Here is a 21,364-nt window from a genome sequence, read left to right as displayed (position 1 = left end):
CGTGAGCCCACAGTGGAATGGTTTATTTTATTGTGAAGTTATTATTTTAGTTATTTTCGCTCCTGGTCCCTCGGCAGCGGAAACGGAAACGGCACGCACATGTGTGTGTGCGTGCAAATGACCGGATACGGTAGGGCGGGTAAGGCTCTGCACCGGATGCGAGCGCAGAGCAGCCAATCGGAACCCGCGGACGGGAGGAAAGGAAAGTCACGCGAGGTTAATGCACTGATGACGCAATGGTCACGTGACACACCGTCCAAGTAACGTGACCCAAACAAACGGGAAGTGCAGCACGTGATCACATGACACCGCGCGCGCACGCACGCACGCACGCACACACACATCAAACTTATAAACAGTGAGCAGTTACAGTTACACACACATTATTATATTAGATCTACAAACTGTCTGTTTGCCTGTCTGGCCTGGCGGGGATAGACCGGACAGACTGAGTGAAAAGCAACAGGTAAGAACAGAGCTTTATATTACATTTACTTTATAATGTTTACGTCTGTGCTTCTCTGTTTTGATTGATTGATTGAAGAATTTATTAACAGTTTGCAGAATTACAGTACATTTCAAGCACAAACTCAATACAAAGGCTGTTAACTGTGAGTGGACGACCCAATTAAGCATTACACTTGTTTCCAACAGGGTCCACCATGTTCAAATCATCAAAACATTTAGAGACGTACAAATAGACACTTCTATAGACAGAACAGGAATTCATCAAAAAAGAATTCATCAAAAAGGAGGTAAAAAGGGAAAAGAAAAATATACAGTGAGGGGAAAAAAAAGGGGGGGGCGGGGGGGGGGATTCACGTTCAGCTCCGTTAAATTGTTTGTTTTCCTTGGAGGAGCTGCGTTGGGTCCCCAAGTCGGCTCCGTGGCCGTACCTTGAGTTGGCTGTGTGGCCGTGACCATCTCTTGTGTTGTCCTTGCGTTGGGTCCCCAAGTTGGCTCAGTGGCCATACCTTGAGTTGGCTGTGTGGCCGCGACCGTCTCTTGTGTTGTCATTGCGTTCGTGTTTGAGGGATTCCGATTTTACAGGGGCCAGTTTCGAATTGCAGCCGTCCGTAGGTGCCCTTTGAGAGCGGTTTTGAAAGAGTCAAGGGATTCGCATGTCTTAATGACAGTTGGTAGGGCGTTCCACATTTTAGTGGCATAGGAGCGAAAAGAATTTAGTCCCTTGTTTGTGCCGAATCTGGGTTGTACATGGTTCGTTGCACTCCCTCTGGTGTTGTGGGTGTGGACTTCGTTAACATTAAGGAAGTATCTAGACAGGTACATGGGTATCTTGGTGGTGTATCGAATCTTGTGGACCAGACCCATTGCAAGATGCTGTACTCTGTCGTCGACCCTAAGCCATTCCAGCCTGTCGAAGTGGGCAGGGGTGAGGTGGGTTCGGGGGGCTAGATCAAGTAGGAGCCTGACCAGTTTGTTTTGGGAAGTCTGGAGCCTGGTTTTAAGGGCCTTTGAGGTGCTGTGGTACCAGGAGGTGCATGCATAGTCAAAGAAACCCTGTACAAGGGCTCCTGTTAAGGTCTTCAAGGTGTTTTTGTTGACCAGTGAGGAGATCCTGTAGAGGAATCTTGTTCTATGGTTGACTTTTTTGATTACGTTGGTGGCCATTTTATCACCGGAAAGATTAGCCTCCAGGATGGAACCTAGGTAGGTAATTTCATCTTTACGTGTGATAACATTGTCACCCACTCTAACCAAGAAGCCATTTGCCTTGCTGAGATTACTAATAGAGCCAAAGAGAATGGATTCAGTTTTTCCCAGGTGTAAAGATAGTTTGTTATCAGCGAGCCAGGTGCAGATTCTACCGAGTTCAGAGCTGAGGGCATTTTCAACCTGCAGTTTGTCCCTGTCCGAGACCAGCAGTGCTGAGTCATCTGCGAACAGGAACAAGTTGCAGTCACAGGCTGAAGTCATGTCGTTTACATATACTAGGAACAGTAGAGGCCCTAGTATGCTTCCTTGTGGAACGCCACAGCTCACTGGGAGGGGGGGGGACAGTGTTCCGTTCACTTCCACCATCTGTTCTCTCCCCTCCAGGTAGGATTGCATCCAGCTCACTGATGTGCTATCGAAACCAATTGCTTTTAGCTTGTTAACCAGTATGGAGTGGTTCACGGTGTCAAAAGCCTTTTGGAGGTCCAGCATGACCATGCCGCAGTATTTGCCAGCGTCCACCTCTTGTTTGATGTGGTCGCTCAAGTAGAGGAGGCATGTGTCAGTGGAGTGGGATGTTCTGAAGCCAGATTGGAACTCGTACAATAATTTATTAGTGGCAAGATACTTTTCAACCTGTTCATAGACTATTTTTTCCATCACTTTCGAGATGGAACTAAGAATAGAAATAGGGCGGTAGTTGCCGGGGTCTAATTTACTCCCTTTCTTGTGCAAGGGGGTTACTTTGGCCAGTTTGAAATCTTGGGGGACCTGTCCCTGTTTGATGGAGAGGTTTACTATGTGGGTGATGATTGGAGCTATAGAGATGGCTGAGTCTCTGAGAAATTTGGAGGGAATGTTGTCATGTCCTGTGGCCTTGTGGGGTTGGAGGGCACTCAGTTTCTTAATTACCTCATCAGTTGTTACCATAACTAGTTTAAAATCGTCTTTACAAACACCTAGGTTTTTGTAGAAGGTTGTAATGTGCTCTACACCAAAGAGCCCAGAGTGGGAGGGCAGTTTGTTAACCAGAGTTGTTGATATGTTTGTAAAGAAGATATTCAAGTAGTTGGCCACATCAAGGTTGTCAGTGATGAGAGTGTTGTCAGATTTGATGTTTATGTTCGAAAATCTGGTTTTTAGTTTCTGACCATAGCTTAGTTGATTGTTTAGTAGCTTCCAGAGCTCATGAGGATTGTTTTTGTTTTCCTCAGCTTTATCATTAATGAAGTTACTTTTAGCTGATTTGGTCATGGCAGTTACACTGTTTCGTAGTTTGATTCGTTGTGTATTTAGGTTGTTCAAACGAGCTTGGCGAACACTGTCGAAGCGCTTGGCTAGCTTTGACTTGCATTTTAGAACTTCAGAGCATTTTTTGTCTCTGGCTTTCATTGCAGCCAGTATGTCCGAATTCATCCATGGTTCCGAGCGGGTTTTGCCCCTGGTGGTTCTCAAAGGAGCCATGTTGTTCAGTACTGATGTAAATTTGGTTTTGAAGCCAAGCCAAGCTTCTTCGACATGTGTGCTTTTAAGCTCATCGGACCAATCCAGACTCTCCAATACTTGGTTAAAGACCTCACTAGAGTAGGTTTTGAGGTCCCTTGATATGACTGTTTTGTGGCAGCCGGTCTTAAGTTTTTGTATTTTGCGGGTACAGAATATCATAAAATGATCACTAAGCCCACATACAATAACCCCTTTCTTGGAGATTCTGGATTTGTCCGAGGACAGAATGAGATCAATGACAGTTTGAGTAGAATCACACACTCTAGTGGGTTGGGTAATTAGCTGACTGACACTATGTAGATCACAGAACTTACTGAATGACTTAAACACAGGTGCTTCCTTTCGTTGCATGTCTGTATTGTAGTCGCCAATCAGGATTTTCTCTACACATTCCTCCTCAGCTAAGCACCCCTCAAGTATATCATAGAACCCATGTTGGTCAGGCGGTCTGTAGACGGTGCCCACTAATACTGATTTAGCTTTTTTGAAAATTAATTCAACCCACACAGTTTCAATTTCATCATGCTGTAAGTCAGTACGAGTAACATATTCAGTGTCTTTGTGAATATACATACACACGCCACCACCATGCCTGTTTCTGTCGTTTCTGATCAAAGAATAGTTCTCTATTTCAACTTCTGGGTCTTTGGTTGACTCATCAAGTTTGGTTTCAGAGAAGCTAATGATGTTCGCCTTACCGCATTGAAACATATGCCTGATTTCTGCCATTTTGGGTCCAATGCTGTTTACGTTCAGGTGAAAGATATGAAGTCCGTTGGCTCCGACTATGGTGCTTATTTCCTCCATGGCGAAATAGGGGAGCGGAGGGCCATTGTTGATGTCTGTAGAAGCCGCGGGGTGCCGTGGGGGGAGGGTGGGGGGAGCGTGGGGGTCGTCGTGGGGTGGCGGGAGTGGGGGATGGGGTCCCTCGTCCAGGTTTGTTGAGGGCGCTGGTGGGGCCGATTGAGCCATGGTGTCGACCGGAGAAACAGCAGAAATAGCAGGTAAAGTATCACGGTGTCCGTTTCCAGCCGCTTTGTCCCCCTTGGTTGGATGTGGAGACTCTTCACGCCTGTAGATGGTGGTGTTGTCCGTGTCTTTTGCCTCGACTGCCGCCGATGTAGGATTATTCCGCCTGCTGTTGTCTGGGACGCGCTCGGCTCTTGCGAATGTATTATTCACAGCCGGGACATCAGCGTGTATATCCAGCATGGGTGTGCAGGTTGGCTGGTGGTGAGGAATGATGCTAGTGGTGTTGTTGTTGTTGTTGGTCGTCGCCTGGCTGGTCGGCATTGGTGTTGTTGAGTCGATGGGGATTCCTTTGTTCTCTCCGGTTTCTTGTTCACTCCGGAGTAGTCTTGTCATTTGTCGTGTGTTCACGGGACCAGGGTTACTTTCAATGTCGCCAGACAGTAACAAAATAATGAGAAAGAAAGATCTCTTCCCTTTGCTAAGCTGGAGCTTGTCTCTTCGGGCCAACAAGGACTGAATAGCCCATATTCCGTGTCCAGGACGCTTTCCATTGTTCACGTTGCTTTCGTCACTGACCAGGTAAAAGTCGCTGTGAGAATCCGGTTGAAAATCCTCTTTTGCGGTTTTGTTTTTCTCCATTTCACCTCGATGTAATCCCCTTGGTATATTAAGATAGGAATCCGTACACCATAGGAGGAGAAAGAGAAAATGTGGAAAAAACCGTGACTTTGAGTCAGAAGACGCGCACGAGCGAGAGAAAACACGTCTTGCCATGGTGAGAGCGGGGGTCAAGGACCCCCACATTGACACTAATTAGCCCCGCGGACCCCCATTTCAAGAGATTTTGAAGAGATATGCCAGGGACCCCCATTTGAAGAGATATGCCAGGGACCCCCATTAGAAGAGATATGCCAGGGACCCCCATTAGAAGAGATAAGCCAGGGACCCCCACTAGAAGAGATATGCCAGGGACCCCCATTAGAAGAGATAAGCCAGGGACCCCTGGCATATCTAAATATTTTGATGAATTGAACAAGGTGGACCATCTTGTAAACAAGTGTAATGCTTTATTGAGTCATCCACTCACAGTTAACAGTCTTTGTATTGAGTTGTGCTTGAAATGTACTGGAATTCTGCAAACTGTTAATAAATACTTCAATCAATCAATACAACAAAAAACATTTGAAGAGATATGCCAGGGACCCCCATTTGAAGAGATATGTCAGGGACCCCCATTTGAAGAGATATGCCAGGGACCCCCATTTGAAGAGATTCTTATACCATTTTCATTTGAAGGACCCCCAGTTTGACGTGTGTTGGAACCAAATGGACCCTTATTCTAACTATCATTTGACTGGGGACCCCCTGGAACTCCCTCAAGGACCCCTGGGGGTCTCTGGACCAACCACTGGTTTAAATCAATATTCTCTTTATTATCAACCTAAACAACAAATCTTTAATGCCCTAAAAAACATCCAATAACAACTATATAATGTCTACTTCATTAATGATTCTGTTTATTAATAACCTAAAATCATCTATTTAATGTTTATAATTCATTAAAGTGTAAATGTACAGTATTGTCTTCAGCTGTGTGTGGCAGACTGGTCACATGCACTGCTGTGCACCTTTTGAACCTTTGGTTCTCAAACAAAAGAAGTGTGTATAACGTTGTATGTTTCACAACATGCTTACAATATGTATGTTTAAATATGTTTTATAATATGTTACAATATACATGTTTAAATGTGTTTTATAATGTGTTACAATATATGTACATGTTTAAATACGTTTTATAAAAAAATATGTTTTTATAATGATTAATAATATGTTAATTAGAAAATGTTTTAGACAACTTTAGTTTTTTTCAACCAAGGTTCATGTTTTAGGTTGTTATTAGAGAGAGTAAAAGATGAGTGTTCATTTTTTTTCATTTGCTGCTTTCTTTCGTTTTAGGGATTTTAGCTCTTTTTGACAGGAGGGCCTGTCAAATGCCTTTAATTATACTTGTGTTAAAGCAATGAGCTACTAATAGTAAGAGAAATCTATGCAAATCTGGGAACTAAATCGTTACCAAGAAATTTCTTCACCAATGTGTTTCTAAAGGTGTCTAATAACATGTACTAAAAGTTTGAAGAAATTTCTTGGTAACGATTTAGTTCCCAGATTTGTCAAATACCTGATAAAATGCCCTTACTATAATTTAGATTGAAGTAATAAAGCAAAGCAAAAAAGCAAAGTTCTTTGTTTACCCATGGTAAGTGGACTAAGCTCGAGATGCTTGTTTACAGCCACGCCCTGCTCATAGAACATTTCATGGTTGGGGTTCAATGCCTTCCTCAAGGGCACTTCAGCGGTGGTAATTTTAACGTGCCGGTCCGGGGATTCGAGCTGGCGACCTTCCGGTATCAAGACCGCTCCGCAAACCGTTCGGCCACCGCTGCTACAAGTGGGACTAGTTTGCATTTTGTTGAATAGTAACAGCTGAAACCAATATTATATCAGTATTCTGACATTAACCTGAGGGCCACATTAAGTGAAGGTGGGGGCCGCATGTGGCCCCCGGGCCTCCAGTTGCCCACCCCTGCTTTAAAGGGATAGTTCAGATTTTTTTAACTTGAGCTGTATGAAATACTTGCCATTAATATAGTAGTTGCAACTGTATTAATTGATTGTCCGAGTCCCGTGGTGAGAGTTCTGCTCTGGTTTTGATTGGCCGAGTCCCGTGGTGAGAGTTCTGCTCTGGTTTTGATTGGCCGAGTCCCGTGGTGAGAGTTCTGCTTTGGTTTTGATTGGCCGAGTCCCGTGGTGAGAGTTCTGCTCTGGTTTTGGTGAAATATGAAGTAGTTCCGGTCATTTTGTGGGGGGAACTGGGGCCATGCAGTAAAAGTAAATTAATTCACAAAACTAATGTAATTTGTATTGTTGACCTATTTCTAAAATATTATAGCAACTTTCATTCAACTTTGACCCCTCTATTACATGGAACATTTTTTTTTGGGTGTAGTGATATGGACACAAAAAGCATAGTAGCATAGCAGCATATTGCTAGTCCTTAGCAGTCATGGACTGATCGCCTGTTAGGGCCGATTCATACTCCTATTTTACCGCTGTAGTGCCGAAATGATTTCGGCTCGTCAGAAATATTCAGTAGCACCGAAGAGCCGACTTTAGGACGGTACCCGCCCCCCCGACGTCACATTGTAGGCTCTACAGCGCCGAACCCACTTTTATTGGGCTTTAAAATAGGAGTATGAATCGGCCCTTAGTCTTCAGTCAAGGACGTGTTGCTACAAGAATGGAAGTTCCACTTGACTGTTGATGAATATGAACCACTAGCAGGTGGATACGAGTCATGTTGTGGTTTAGTGGGAACTTCACAACTTCCCTTTTATAATTATAAACTGATAGTTATTATTAAATGCAACATTATGTCGTTTTAGTGGGAACTTCACAACTTCCCTTTTCTCTCCATGTGACTCTGAGACAGCTGAACGTGTGTGTGTGTGTGGTCAGGGCACACATGCCATTTACTCTGCATGCACGTATGACACACACACACACACACACACACACACACACACACACACACACACACACACACACACACAGAGCAGAGGACTGCTCATCAGGAGCAGTCAGGGGTAGGGAAAGCTTATTGATACCGGGTACTCGATAAGCCCAAAGCTTATTGATACCGGGTACTCGATAAGCCCAAAGCTTATTGATACCGGGTACTCGATAAGCCCAAAGCTTATTGATACCGGGTACTCGATAAGCCCAAAGCTTATTGATGCCGGGTACTCGATAAGCCCAAAGCTTATTGATGCCGGGTACTCGATAAGCCCAAAGCTTATTGATGCCGGGTACTCGATAAGCCCAAAGCTTATTGATGCCGGGTACTCGATAAGCCCAAAGCTTATTGATACCGGGTACTCGATAAGCCCAAAGCTTATTGATACCGGGTACTCGATAAGCCCAAAGCTTATTGATACCGGGTACTCGATAAGCCCAAAGTTTATTGATACCGGGTTCTCGATAAGCCCAAAGCTTATTGATACCGGGTACTCGATAAGCCCAAAGCTTATTGATACCGGGTACTCGATAAGCCCAAAGTTTATTGATACCGGGTTCTCGATAAGCCCAAAGCTTATTGATACCGGGTACTCGATAAGCCCAAAGTTTATTGATACCGGGTTCTCGATAAGCCCAAAGCTTATTGATACCGGGTACTTGATAAGCCCAAAGCTTATTGATACCGGGTACTTGATAAGCCTAATTACTGATTTTGAGTGTGACGTAATGAAGATATGTATCAATGCCGGGTTATAACTGGCTTTCGATGGTGACGTAATAAAGGTAGGTTTCAGATTACATACATGTATTCAGATTACATACATGTATACATAGAGACATTAAAGGTAGGTTTCAGATTACATACATGTATACATAGAGACATTAAAGGTAGGTTTCAGATTACATACATGTATACATAGAGACATTAAAGGTAGGTTTCAGATTACATACATGTATACATAGAGACATTAAAGGTAGGTTTCAGATTACATACATGTATACATAGAGACATTAAAGGTAGGTTTCAGATTACATACATGTATACATAGAGACATTAAAGGTAGGTTTCAGATTACATACATGTATACATAGAGACATTAAAGGTAGGTTTCAGATTACATACATGTATACATAGAGACATTAAAGGTAGGTTTCAGATTACATACATGTATACATAGAGACATTAAAGGTAGGTTTCAGATTACATACATGTATACATAGAGACATTAAAGGTAATAAAGGTAGGTTTCAGATTACATACATGTATACATAGAGACATTAAAGGTAGGTTTCAGATTACATACATGTATACATAGAGACATTTCCTTAATCCACCCGACACTGAAACATATCTTTATTACGTCACTCTCAGAATCAGTATATTTGTATATCAACGAGCATACGCATAAAAAAGACGGCACTACCACCTTACTTACGTGCTCTGCTTGCGCAGTAATAATAACAGTGGTCATGTCCCTCTAGTCCTCTAGGGCGGCGCTATGGGCTCCATGTTCCGCAGTGAGGAGGTGTGTCTGGTGCAGCTCTTCCTCCAGTCTGGCTCCGCCTACAACTGTGTCAGCGAGCTGGGAGAGCTGGGATTGGTCGAATTCAGAGACGTGAGTAAACTTGGCTGGGATTGGTCGAATTCATCCATCCATCCATCTTCAACCGCTTATCCGTAGTCTGGTCGCGGGGGCAACAGCTCCACCAGAGTGCTCCAGACTTCCCTCTCCAGAGCAACATTAGTGACATTAGAGATTCCGAGATGTTCCAAGGCCAGTGAGTCGATGTGTTTCCTCCAACTGCGCCTTGGTCTGCCCCGGGGTCTCCTCCCAGTGGGACGTGCGTCGAGGACCTCCCTAGGGAGGCGCCCGAGAGGCATCCTAACCAGATGCCCGAACCACCTCAGCTTCAGAGACGTGATTATACTGGGCCTAACTGGGAGAACTCCTCATGCACTGAAGGAAGCATGAGTTCAGTTCGGGGCTCTTCCCAGGTTGGCAGAGGGAGAGTAGGATTAAAACATTGTGGGATAAAACAGGTACATATACTGTACAACCTAAAGGTACATATACTGTACAACCTAAAGGTTGTACTGATCCAAAATGCCGCAGCCCGCTTGGTCTTCAACCAGCCAAAATTCTCACACGTCACCCCCCTTCTCCGCTCCCTCCATTGGCTCCCGGTTGCTGCCCGCACAGAATACAAAACTCTGATGCTGGCATTCAAAGCAACCAAAGGCATGGCCCCCCCATATCTCACAAGTATGATCGTACCCTACAAACCCTCCCGCGCACTCAGATCAGCCAACGCAGGGAAGCTGGAGGTACCTTCACTAAAAACGCCGGGACAACGCTCCACACGTCCCAAACTCTTCTCCCTTCTGGCTCCAAAACTATGGAATGCACTTCCCATCACAGTCAGAACTGCAGCCTCACTCCCAATCTTCCGCCGTAGTCTGAAAACCCACCTCTTCAGACTCCACCATGGCCCGTAGCACTTGCCCTAGCCTAGCCCCTTAGATAGCACATTATGTAGACTTAGATAGTATTTTAAACAGACTTATAGCTTGTTACGTAGACAGCTCTAGAATTGCACTTTATGTAGTCATAGCACTTTATAGTACACATGTATAATATATTATATATTATATAGTATAGTATGTATAGTTAACATAGATACTCCACTGTTACATTCTTAGTTTACGCATGATTCATGATAACTACTTTTTATATATGTGATGTATGCCATGCTTTTGTTATTGCTTGATGTAAGTCGCTCTGGATTAAGAGCGTCTGCTAAATGCCTAAATTGTAATTGTAAATGAGGTACATATACTGAACAACTGCAGGGCAGGCACACTTAACCCATTCAGACCTGACCTAGAAATGTTTTAAAAATCTTCTAAATCCTCCAGTTTTCTTTCATAAAAAATATTTTCTCGATTTTTCAAAAATAGCAGACCTACAAGCTCGTAGCGCGCCACTCGGTGGCGCACTACGAGCTTGTAGGTCTGCTATTTTATAGCATATACAGGGGCAGCATATACAGAGGCAGCATGGACAGCAGGGACAGCATATACTGGGACAGCAGGGACAGCATATACTGGGACAGCAGGGACAGCATATACAGGGACAGCATATACAGGGACAGCAGGGACAGCATATACTGGGACAGCAGGGACAGCATATACAGGGACAGCAGGGACAGCATATACTGGGACAGCAGGGACAGCATATACTGGGACAGCAGGGACAGCATATACTAGGACAGCAGGGACAGCATATACTAGGACAGCAGGGACAGCATATACTGGGACAGCAGGGACAGCATATACTGGGACAGCAGGGACAGCATATACTAGGACAGCAGGGACAGCATATACTAGGACAGCAGGGACAGCATATACTAGGACAGCAGGGACAGCATATACTAGGACAGCAGGGACAGCATATACTAGGACAGCAGGGACAGCAGGGACAGCATATACTAGGACAGCAGGGACAGCATATACAGGGACAGCAGGGACAGCATATACAGGGACAGCAGGGACAGCATATACAGGGACAGCAGGGACAGCATATACAGGGACAGCAGGGACAGCATATACTGGGACAGCAGGGACAGCATATACAGGGACAGCAGGGACAGCATATACTGGGACAGCAGGGACAGCATATACAGGGACAGCATATACAGGGACAGCATATACTAGGACAGCAGGGACAGCATATACTAGGACAGCAGGGACAGCATATACAGGGACAGCAGGGACAGCATATACAGGGACAGCAGGGACAGCATATACAGGGACAGCAGGGACAGCATATACTGGGACAGCAGGGACAGCATATACAGGGACAGCATATACTAGGACAGCAGGGACAGCATATACTAGGACAGCAGGGACAGCATATACAGGGACAGCAGGGACAGCATATACTGGGACAGCAGGGACAGCATATACAGGGACAGCAGGGACAGCATATACTGGGACAGCAGGGACAGCATATACAGGGACAGCATATACAGGGACAGCATATACTAGGACAGCAGGGACAGCATATACTGGGACAGCAGGGACAGCATATACTGGGACAGCAGGGACAGCATATACTGGGACAGCAGGGACAGCATATACTGGGACAGCAGGGACAGCATATACTAGGACAGCAGGGACAGCATATACAGGGACAGCATATACTGGGACAGCAGGGACAGCATATACTGGGACAGCAGGGACAGGGACAGCAGGGACAGCATATACAGGGACAGCAGGGACAGGGACAGCAGGGACAGCATATACTGGGACAGCAGGGACAGCATATACTAGGACAGCAGGGACAGCATATACAGGGACAGCATATACTGGGACAGCAGGGACAGCATATACTGGGACAGCAGGGACAGCATATACTGGGACAGCAGGGACAGCATATACTGGGACAGCAGGGACAGCATATACTAGGACAGCAGGGACAGCATATACTGGGACAGCAGGGACAGCATATACTGGGACAGCAGGGACAGGGACAGCAGGAACAGCATATACAGGGACAGCAGGGACAGGGACAGCAGGGACAGCATATACTGGGACAGCAGGGACAGCATATACAGGGACAGCATATACTGGGACAGCAGGGACAGCATATACTGGGACAGCAGGGACAGCATATACAGGGACAGCAGGGACAGCATATACTAGGACAGCAGGGACAGCATATACTAGGACAGCAGGGACAGCATATACAGGGACAGCAGGGACAGCATATACAGGGACAGCAGGGACAGCATATACTGGGACAGCAGGGACAGCATATACTAGGACAGCAGGGACAGCATATACTAGGACAGCAGGGACAGCATATACAGGGACAGCAGGGACAGCATATACAGGGACAGCAGGGACAGCATATACAGGGACAGCAGGGACATCATATACTGGGACAGCAGGGACAGCATATACTGGGACAGCAGGGACAGCAGGGACAGCATATACAGGGACATCATATACAGGGACAGCAGGGACAGCATATACAGGGACAGCATATACTAGGACAGCAGGGACAGCATATACAGGGACAGCATATACTGGGACAGCAGGGACAGCATATACTAGGACAGCAGGGACAGCATATACTAGGACAGCAGGGACAGCATATACAGGGACAGCAGGGACAGCATATACTAGGACAGCAGGGACAGCATATACTGGGACAGCAGGGACAGCATATACTAGGACAGCAGGGACAGCATATACTGGGACAGCAGGGACAGCATATACTAGGACAGCAGGGACAGCATATACTAGGACAGCAGGGACAGCAGGGACAGCATATACTAGGACAGCAGGGACAGCATATACTGGGACAGCAGGGACAGCATATACAGGGACAGCAGGGACAGGGACAGCAGGGACAGCGTATACTAGGACAGCAGGGACAGCATATACAGGGACAGCAGGAACAGCATATACAGGGACAGCAGGGACAGCACATACTGGGACAGCAGGGACAGCATATACAGGGACAGCAGGAACAGCATATACAGGGACAGCAGGGACAGCACATACTGGGACAGCAGGGACAGCAGGGACAGGGACAGCAGGGACAGCATATACTGTACAACATGTTGTTCCAGGGACCTCCCAGAAGCAAAGATATGAGTTAAAAGCGTTTACTGGGAAAGAATATATATTCAAGATTTGCACACATTTTCAAGATCTTTCAAAAATAGCAGATCTACAGTGCCGCGCTATGAGCTTGTAGATCTGCTATTTTTCAATAGCTAAAGTATAACATAATGCTTAAACACCAAAAGGGTTTCCTGCCCTGAATGGGTTAAAACCAGAGAGACGGCTGACTAGGTGGCATCTTGTCTCTTAACCCATTTAGGCCTGACGTAAAAAAAAAAAAAAAAAAAAGTGTTCTAAATCATGAAAGTTTTATGAAAAAAAAACTAAGTGGTAATCAAACTATTTCATGTCAAGGACCCCAAAAAATATATGTAATTGGCCGCCGACATGGGGAGAGCAACGGACTTGAACTCATGCTTCCTTCATGCCTGAGTGTCCAAGTTGCTCCTTTACACCTGACAGGGGGGAGTTTCCCTGGTTGGACGTAGCGCGTGGAAGGAACACGTTATTCCAACCAGTTCCTTTCCCCTCCATCAGGCGCCCCGGCTGGCCAGGGGGAGGCAGTTTAGAGACCAGGATTATTACCCTAGGGCACACGGGGAGAACATGTGAGGGTACCTACCCTAGGGGACACGGGGAGAACATGTGAGGGTACCTACCCTAGGGGACACGGGGAGAACATGTGAGGGTACCTACCCTAGGGGACACGGGGAGAACATGTGAGGGTACCTACCCTAGGGGACATGGGGAGAACATGTGAGGGTACCTACCCTAGGGGACACGGGGAGGACATGTGAGGGTACCTACCCTAGGGGAAACGGGGAGGACATGTGAGGGTACCTACCCTAGGGGACACGGGGAGGACATGTGAGGGTACCTACCCTAGGGGACACGGGGAGAACATGTGAGGGTACCTACCCTAGGGGACACGGGGAGAACATTTGACACGGGGAGAACATGTGAGGGTACCTACCCTAGGGGACACGGGGAGAACATGTGAGGGTACCTACCCTAGGGGACACGGGGAGAACATGTGAGGGTACCTACCCTAGGGGACACGGGGAGAACATGTGAGGGTACCTACCCTAGGGGACACGGGGAGAACATGTTAGGGTACCTACCCTAGGGGACACGGGGAGAACATGTGAGGGTACCTACCCTAGGGGACACGGGGAGAACATGTGAGGGTACCTACCCTAGGGGACAGGGGGAGAACATGTGAGGGTACCTACCCTAGGGGACACGGGGAGAACATGTGAGGGTACCTACCCTAGGGGACACGGGGAGAACATGTGAGGGTACCTACCCTAGGGGACACGGGGAGAACATGTGAGGGTACCTACCCTAGGGGACACGGGGAGAACATGTGAGGGTACCTACCCTAGGGGACACGGGGAGAACATGTGAGGGTACCTACCCTAGGGGACACGGGGAGAACATGTGAGGGTACCTACCCTAGGGGACACGGGGAGAACATGTGAGGGTACCTACCCTAGGGGACACGGGGAGAACATGTGAGGGTACCTACCCTAGGGGACACGGGGAGAACATGTGAGGGTACCTACCCTAGGGGACACAATGAGTTTCATTTACAACATGAAGAGAACATCATTATAATGAACAGATCATCACAGGTGGATAAATCGGTACTTTTCAAGTGTTCAGTTGTTCTGTCTTGTGATTGGTTGAACCAGTTGTTCTGTCTTGTTATTGGTTGAACCTGTTGTTCTGTCTTGTGATTGGTTGAATCAGTTGTTCTGTTTTGTGATTGGTTGAATCAGTTGTTCTGTCTTGTGATTGGTTGAACCAGTTGAATCCAAACGTCAACGCGTTCCAGAGGAAGTTTGTCGGCGAGGTGAGACGATGTGAAGAGCTGGAGAAAACTCTGAGTGAGTATTTACCCTTTATTACAATAGGGTTACTAACCCTTTAATATGAATATAAACTGAGTGAGTATTTACCCTAGGGTTAATACTAACCCTTTATTACCCTAGGGTTACTAACCCTTTAATATGAATATAAACTGAGTGAGTATTTACCCTAGGGTTAATACTAACCCTTTATTACCCTAGGGTTAATACTAACCCTTTATTACCCTAGTATGGTGTCCAGTCAACCCAGTTCATACTGTATGATGTCCATCAACCCAGTTCATACTGTATGATGTCCATCAACCCAGTTCATACTGTATGATGTCCAGTCAACCCAGTTCATACTGTATGATGTCCATCAACCCAGTTCATACTGTATGATGTCCAGTCAACCCAGTTCATACTGTATGATGTCCATCAACCCAGTTCATACTGTATGATGTCCATCAACCCAGTTCATACTGTATGATGTCCATCAACCCAGTTCATACTGTATGATGTCCAGTCAACCCAGTTCATACTGTATGATGTCCATCAACCCAGTTCATACTGTATGATGTCCATCAACCCAGTTCATACTGTATGATGTCCAGTCAACCCAGTTCATACTGTATGATGTCCAGTCAACCCAGTTCATACTGTATGATGTCCAGTCAACCCAGTTCATACTGTATGATGTCCAGTCAACCCAGTTCATACTGTATGATGTCCATCAACCCAGTTCATACTGTATGATGTCCATCAACCGAGTTCATACTGTATGATGTCCATCAACCCAGTTCATACTGTATGATGTCCATCAACCCAGTTCATACTGTATGATGTCCAGTCAACCCAGTTCATACTGTATGATGTCCATCAACCCAGTTCATACTGTATGATGTCCATCAACCCAGTTCATACTGTATGATGTCCAGTCAACCCAGTTCATACTGTATGATGTCCAGTCAACCCAGTTCATACTGTATGATATCCAGTCGGCGACAGAGTCAAATATCATGATAACATGCTAGATGTTCAGAAATGGTCGGGGAGGCGTCGGCGAGTGCTTTTATCGACGCTGGATCTTCTCGCAGCTCCTTTCACACACAGCGAGCAAAACCTTGCTGATCAAAGCCCGATTTTACGTCAGATCGGGGGTTTTGTCGGCGAGCGCCAATAATGCTCCCCAACAGCATAATCGGAGCAAATATCGGTCAGTGTGTACGAGCCACAACTCTGGTTAGGGTTAGGGGTTAGGGTTAGGTTACCCTAACCCTAACCCTAACCCTCGGTCAGTGTGTACGAGCCATAACTCTTCTGGTACTCGAGCCATAATATCGGTCAGTGTGTACGAGCCATAACTCTGGTACTAACCCTAACCCTAACCCGAGCCATAACTCTGGTACTCGAGCCATAACTCTGGTACTCGAGCCATAACTCTGGTACTCGAGGTACGTGAAGGTACGAGCCATAACTCTGGTACTCGAGGTACGTGAAGGTACGAGCCATAACTCTGGTACTCGAGGTACGTGAAGGTACGAGCCATAACTCTGGTACTAACCCTAACCCTAACCCTAACCATAACTCTGGTACTCGAGCCATAACTCTACTTCTGTGTTTTATTCTTCCCCCCAGCGTTCCTGGAACAGGAAATCAAGCGCTCGTTGTCCCCGCCCCTTCGGGGGCCCCTCCCCGCCCCCTGCCCCACCCCCCCTTCCCCCCAACCCAGAGAGCTGATCACCATAGAAGAAGAGAGCGAGACCATGGCCAAAGAGCTGAGGGAGGTGAGTCATCAGAACCATAAAGAGCTGAAGGAGGTGAGTCATCAGAACCAAAGAGCTGAAGGAGGTGAGTCATCAGAACCAAAGAGCTGAAGGAGGTGAGTCATCAGAACCAAAGAGATGAGGGAGGTGAGTCATCAGAACCAAAGAGCTGAAGGAGGTGAGTCATCAGAACCAAAGAGCTGAAAGAGGTGAGTCATCAGAACCAAAGAGATGAGGGAGGTGAGTCATCAGAACCAAAGAGCTGAGGGAGGTGAGTCATCAGAACCAAAGAGCTGAAGGAGGTGAGTCATCAGAACCAAAGAGCTGAAGGAGGTGAGTCATCAGAACCAAAGAGATGAGGGAGGTGAGTCATCAGAACCAAAGAGCTGAGGGAGGGGAGTCATCAGAACCAAAGAGATGAGGGAGGTGAGTCATCAGAACCAAAGAGCTGAAGGAGGTGAGTCATCAGAACCAAAGAGCTGAAGGAGGTGAGTCATCAGAACCAAAGAGCTGAAGGAGGTGAGTCATCAGAACCAAAGAGCTGAGGGAGGTGAGTCATCAGAACCAAAGAGCTGAAGGAGGTGAGTCATCAGAACCAAAGAGCTGAAGGAGGTGAGTCATCAGAACCAAAGAGCTGAAGGAGGTGAGTCATCAGAACCAAAGAGCTGAAGGAGGTGAGTCATCAGAACCAAAGAGCTGAAGGAGGTGAGTCATCAGAACCAAAGAGCTGAAGGAGGTGAGTCATCAGAACCAAAGAGCTGAGGGAGCTATCTCTCTCTCTCTAGGTCAGTGTTTCCCAACCTGTGTGCCGCGGCACTTTACTGTGCCGTTTGATGTGTCCAGGTGTGCCGCCTGATTTGACCGAAAATAACACTAACCCTCCCCCGAAAGCAATATTATAGCTACTGGGCTGCAGGCTTCCTATTGTTGCGTCGTTGTCACACGTCTAACCATTAGACGTGCGATAACGACGGAACAATAGACTCTACGACCCTCTGCCATTGAAATGTTAATGCAAAAGAGATGCATCCAGAAGACGCTACATTTCGCGCATATGCACGTAGACAGCAGACACATACAGTCCTACATGTCCCGACCCAAACACTGAGGAGGTAAAGTAAACGTGACGTTGTTGTGATTAAACATAATGTGCCACGAAAAATAGCTGTCCAACTGTCCAAGTGTCCATCCATCGCCTCGTTCGGCCAACACAATATATCTCCCTCCCTCCACAGAAGCGCAGTGATGCCTGATTTATTCTTCGTCGTACACGTGTTCCATGCTGAAAATGGCTGATTTACAAGCTCACAACGCGTTGCGGACGCAACGTGTTGTGAGCTTGTCGATCAGCTATTTTCAGCAGGTGGAAATATGCAGGCTGTGAGAACTATATATATATATATATATATATATATATATACTGTATATATTATATACATACACATATGTGACTAAATTTGACTGAGGGACTGCCATTGGATTTTTTTGAATTTTCGTTTTTTCATGTCATATGAAAGCAGGGAATCATAGCTTCAAATTGACATATTGGTTGTTCAGTTTGACCCACCAGTTTTGGAGAGATGGCTTATAGAGTAATGTCTTGCAGAAAACAACAAGTTGAGAAAACAGGCTTGAAAGGTTCACTTCTGTGGACTCTAACATTACACCTAGCTACATGTTTAAGCATTTATTTCATATTTACATGTCTTCTGTGGTCTCTAACATTACACCTCGCTACATGTTTGGCCATTTATTTCATATTTACATGTCGATTTCAGCTCTGACACTTATTTCAGACATGCTCTAGTATGTGAAGAGTCTGCCTGTGCTATTAACTCATTTAAAAAAAAAAAAAGAAAAAAAAAAGATTTTCTCCTCTGGTGAAAAGCTGGAATTTGCACGATGGCAGTCTCTCAGTCACATCTGGTCACATATGTATGTATATGTATATAGATAGGGCTATACACCGTATATCTAGGTGTGCCCTGAGATTTTTAGGCTATGAAAAGTGTGCCCTGGGACAAAAAAGGTTGGGAAACAATGCTCTAGGTAATCTAATGTAGAGTGAATGTCTCTCTCTCTCTCTCTCTCTCGCTCTCTCTCTCTAGGTAATCTAATGTAGAGTGAATGTCTCTCTCTCTCTAGGTAATCTAATGTAGAGTGAATGTCTCTCTCTCTCTAGGTAATCTAATGTAGAGTGAATGTCTCTCTCTCTCTAGGTAATCTAATGTAGAGTGAATGTCTCTCTCTCTCTAGGTAATCTAATGTAGAGTGAATGTCTCTATCTCTCTCTCTCGCTCTCTCTCTCTAGGTAATCTAATGTAGAGTGAATGTCTCTCTCTCTCTAGGTAATCTAATGTAGAGTGAATGTCTCTCTCTCTCTAGGTAATCTAATGTAGAGTGAATGTCTCTATCTCTCTCTCTCTCTCTCTCTAGGTAATCTAATGTAAAGTGAATGTCTCTCTCTCTCCCCAGGTGTCCAGGAACAGAGATCAGCTCAGAGGTCAGCTGACTCATCTGGTTCAGTACCAGAGTGTTCTGACCCAGACCCACTCTCTGACCGGCCCACAGTCACAGGTGACAAAGACTACAAGTCCCACAGTCACCACACAGAAATAACTACAAGTCCCACAGTCACCACACATAAAGAACTGCAAGTCCCTTTATACAACCAAGCTGTGTGTGTGTGTGTGTGTGTGTGTGTGTGTGTGTGTGTGTGTGTGTGTGTGTGTGTGTGTGTGTGTGTGTGTGTGTGTGTGTGTGTGTGTGTGTGTGTGTGTGTGTGTGTGTGTGTGTGTGTGTGTGTGTGTGTGTGTGTGTGTGTGTGTGTGTGTGTGTGTGTGTGTGTGTGTGTGTGTGTGTGTGTGTCAGGCAGGACCACCAGCCCTGGAGAATCAAGGACTGTTTGATAATCGACAGGATGTTCGCCTCAGGTACCCCCCCCTACACACACACACACACACACACACACACTGGGAGGTCCACCCATAATGTCTGTCTCTCTCTGTAGTTTCGTAGCGGGTGTGGTCCACCCATGGAAGGTTCCTTCGTTCGAGCGCTTGCTCTGGAGAGCGTGTCGAGGTTACATCATCGTTGACTTCAGAGCCATGGAAGATCGACTGGAGACCGAGACGGTATGTGTGGACCATTCATCTCACACCTTTAACACATCTTGTGCCCAAGACGTCTGTGGACGTCCTGGGTATTGCGCAACGTGCATAGCCCAAGACGTCTGTGGACGTCTTGAAAAAAAAAAAAAAAAAAAAAGTTTTTTTTTTTTTTTTTTTATTATTATTTGTTTTATTAAAAAAAATCAGAAAAATCAAAACACTTTTTTTTTTTTTTTTTAAACACGTGGTGTTAAAGTTTGTTTTTTTCGCCATTGAGAATGCATTTGGCGTTTAAATTAAATAACTCAGAAACTATAAAACATTTCAAAGTAAAAAGTTCCAGCATGTGTCTCCACAGTCAGCTGAATTATAAAAAATGTGAATGGATTTTCTAGGTGAAAGTGATTTTGGGCAGTTAAGCGTGGGCTCTCAATGTGTTAAAGAAGAAAAGGGGGAAGTGTCTGGGACGTGTGGAGCGTTGTCCAGGGTGTTTTAGAGAAGGGAGAAGAGTCTGGGACGTGTGGAGCGTTGTCCAGGGTGTTTTAGAGAAGGGATAAGAGTTTGGGACGTGTGGAGCGTTGTCCAGGGTGTTTTAGAGAAGGGAGAAGAGTCTGGGACGTGTGGAGCGTTGTCCAGGGTGTTTTAGAGGAGGGAGAAGAGTCTGGGACGTGTGGAGCGTTGTCCAGGGTGTTTTAGAGAAGGGAGCAGAGTCTGGGACGTGTGGAGCGTTGTCCAGGGTGTTTTAGAGAAGGGAGAAGAGTCTGGGACGTGTGGAGCGTTGTCCAGGGTGTTTTAGAGAAGGGAGAAGAGTCTGGGACGTGTGGAGCGTTGTCCAGGGTGTTTTAGAGAAGGGATAAGAGTCTGGGACGTGTGGAGCGTTGTCCAGGGTGTTTTAGAGAAGGGAAAAGAGTCTGGGACGTGTGGAGCGTTGTCCAGGGTGTTTTAGAGAAGGGAGAAGAGTCTGGGACGTGTGGAGCGTTGTCCAGGGTGTTTTAGAGAAGGGAGAAGAGTCTGGGACGTGTGGAGCGTTGTCCAGGGTGTTTTAGAGAAGGGAGAAGAGTCTGGGACGTGTGGAGCGTTGTCCAGGGTGTTTTAGAGAAGGGAGAAGTGTCTGGGACGTGTGGAGCGTTGTCCAGGGTGTTTTAGAGAAGGGAGAAGAGTCTCTGACGTGTGGAGCGTTGTCCAGGGTGTTTTGGAGAAGAGTCTGGGACGTGTGGAGCGTTGTCCAGGGTGTTTTAGAGAAGGGAGAAGAGTCTGGGACGTGTGGAGCGT

General features: G+C 46.2%; 1 protein-coding gene across 1 annotated transcript in view; it reads left to right on the top strand.

Moving 5' to 3' along the window:
* The first annotated feature begins 286 nt into the window (after positions 1-286).
* Positions 287-21,364, top strand: part of LOC306917879 (V-type proton ATPase 116 kDa subunit a 3-like) — an 85,738-nt gene continuing 64,660 nt past the window's right edge. The window contains exons 1-7 of the mRNA XM_079530770.1: positions 287-466; positions 9,214-9,347; positions 15,177-15,255; positions 16,855-17,003; positions 19,458-19,559; positions 19,854-19,915; positions 19,993-20,116. Coding sequence (XP_079386896.1) covers positions 9,231-9,347; positions 15,177-15,255; positions 16,855-17,003; positions 19,458-19,559; positions 19,854-19,915; positions 19,993-20,116 — 633 coding nt within the window. The 5' untranslated portion in view covers positions 287-466; positions 9,214-9,230. The remainder of the gene's footprint in view (positions 467-9,213; positions 9,348-15,176; positions 15,256-16,854; positions 17,004-19,457; positions 19,560-19,853; positions 19,916-19,992; positions 20,117-21,364) is intronic.

Source organism: Electrona antarctica (genome assembly GCF_951216825.1).
Source record: "Electrona antarctica genome assembly, contig: scaffold_73, whole genome shotgun sequence".
NCBI classification, from domain to species: Eukaryota; Metazoa; Chordata; class Actinopteri; order Myctophiformes; family Myctophidae; genus Electrona; species Electrona antarctica.
This window is presented reverse-complemented; position numbering and strand designations above follow the sequence as displayed.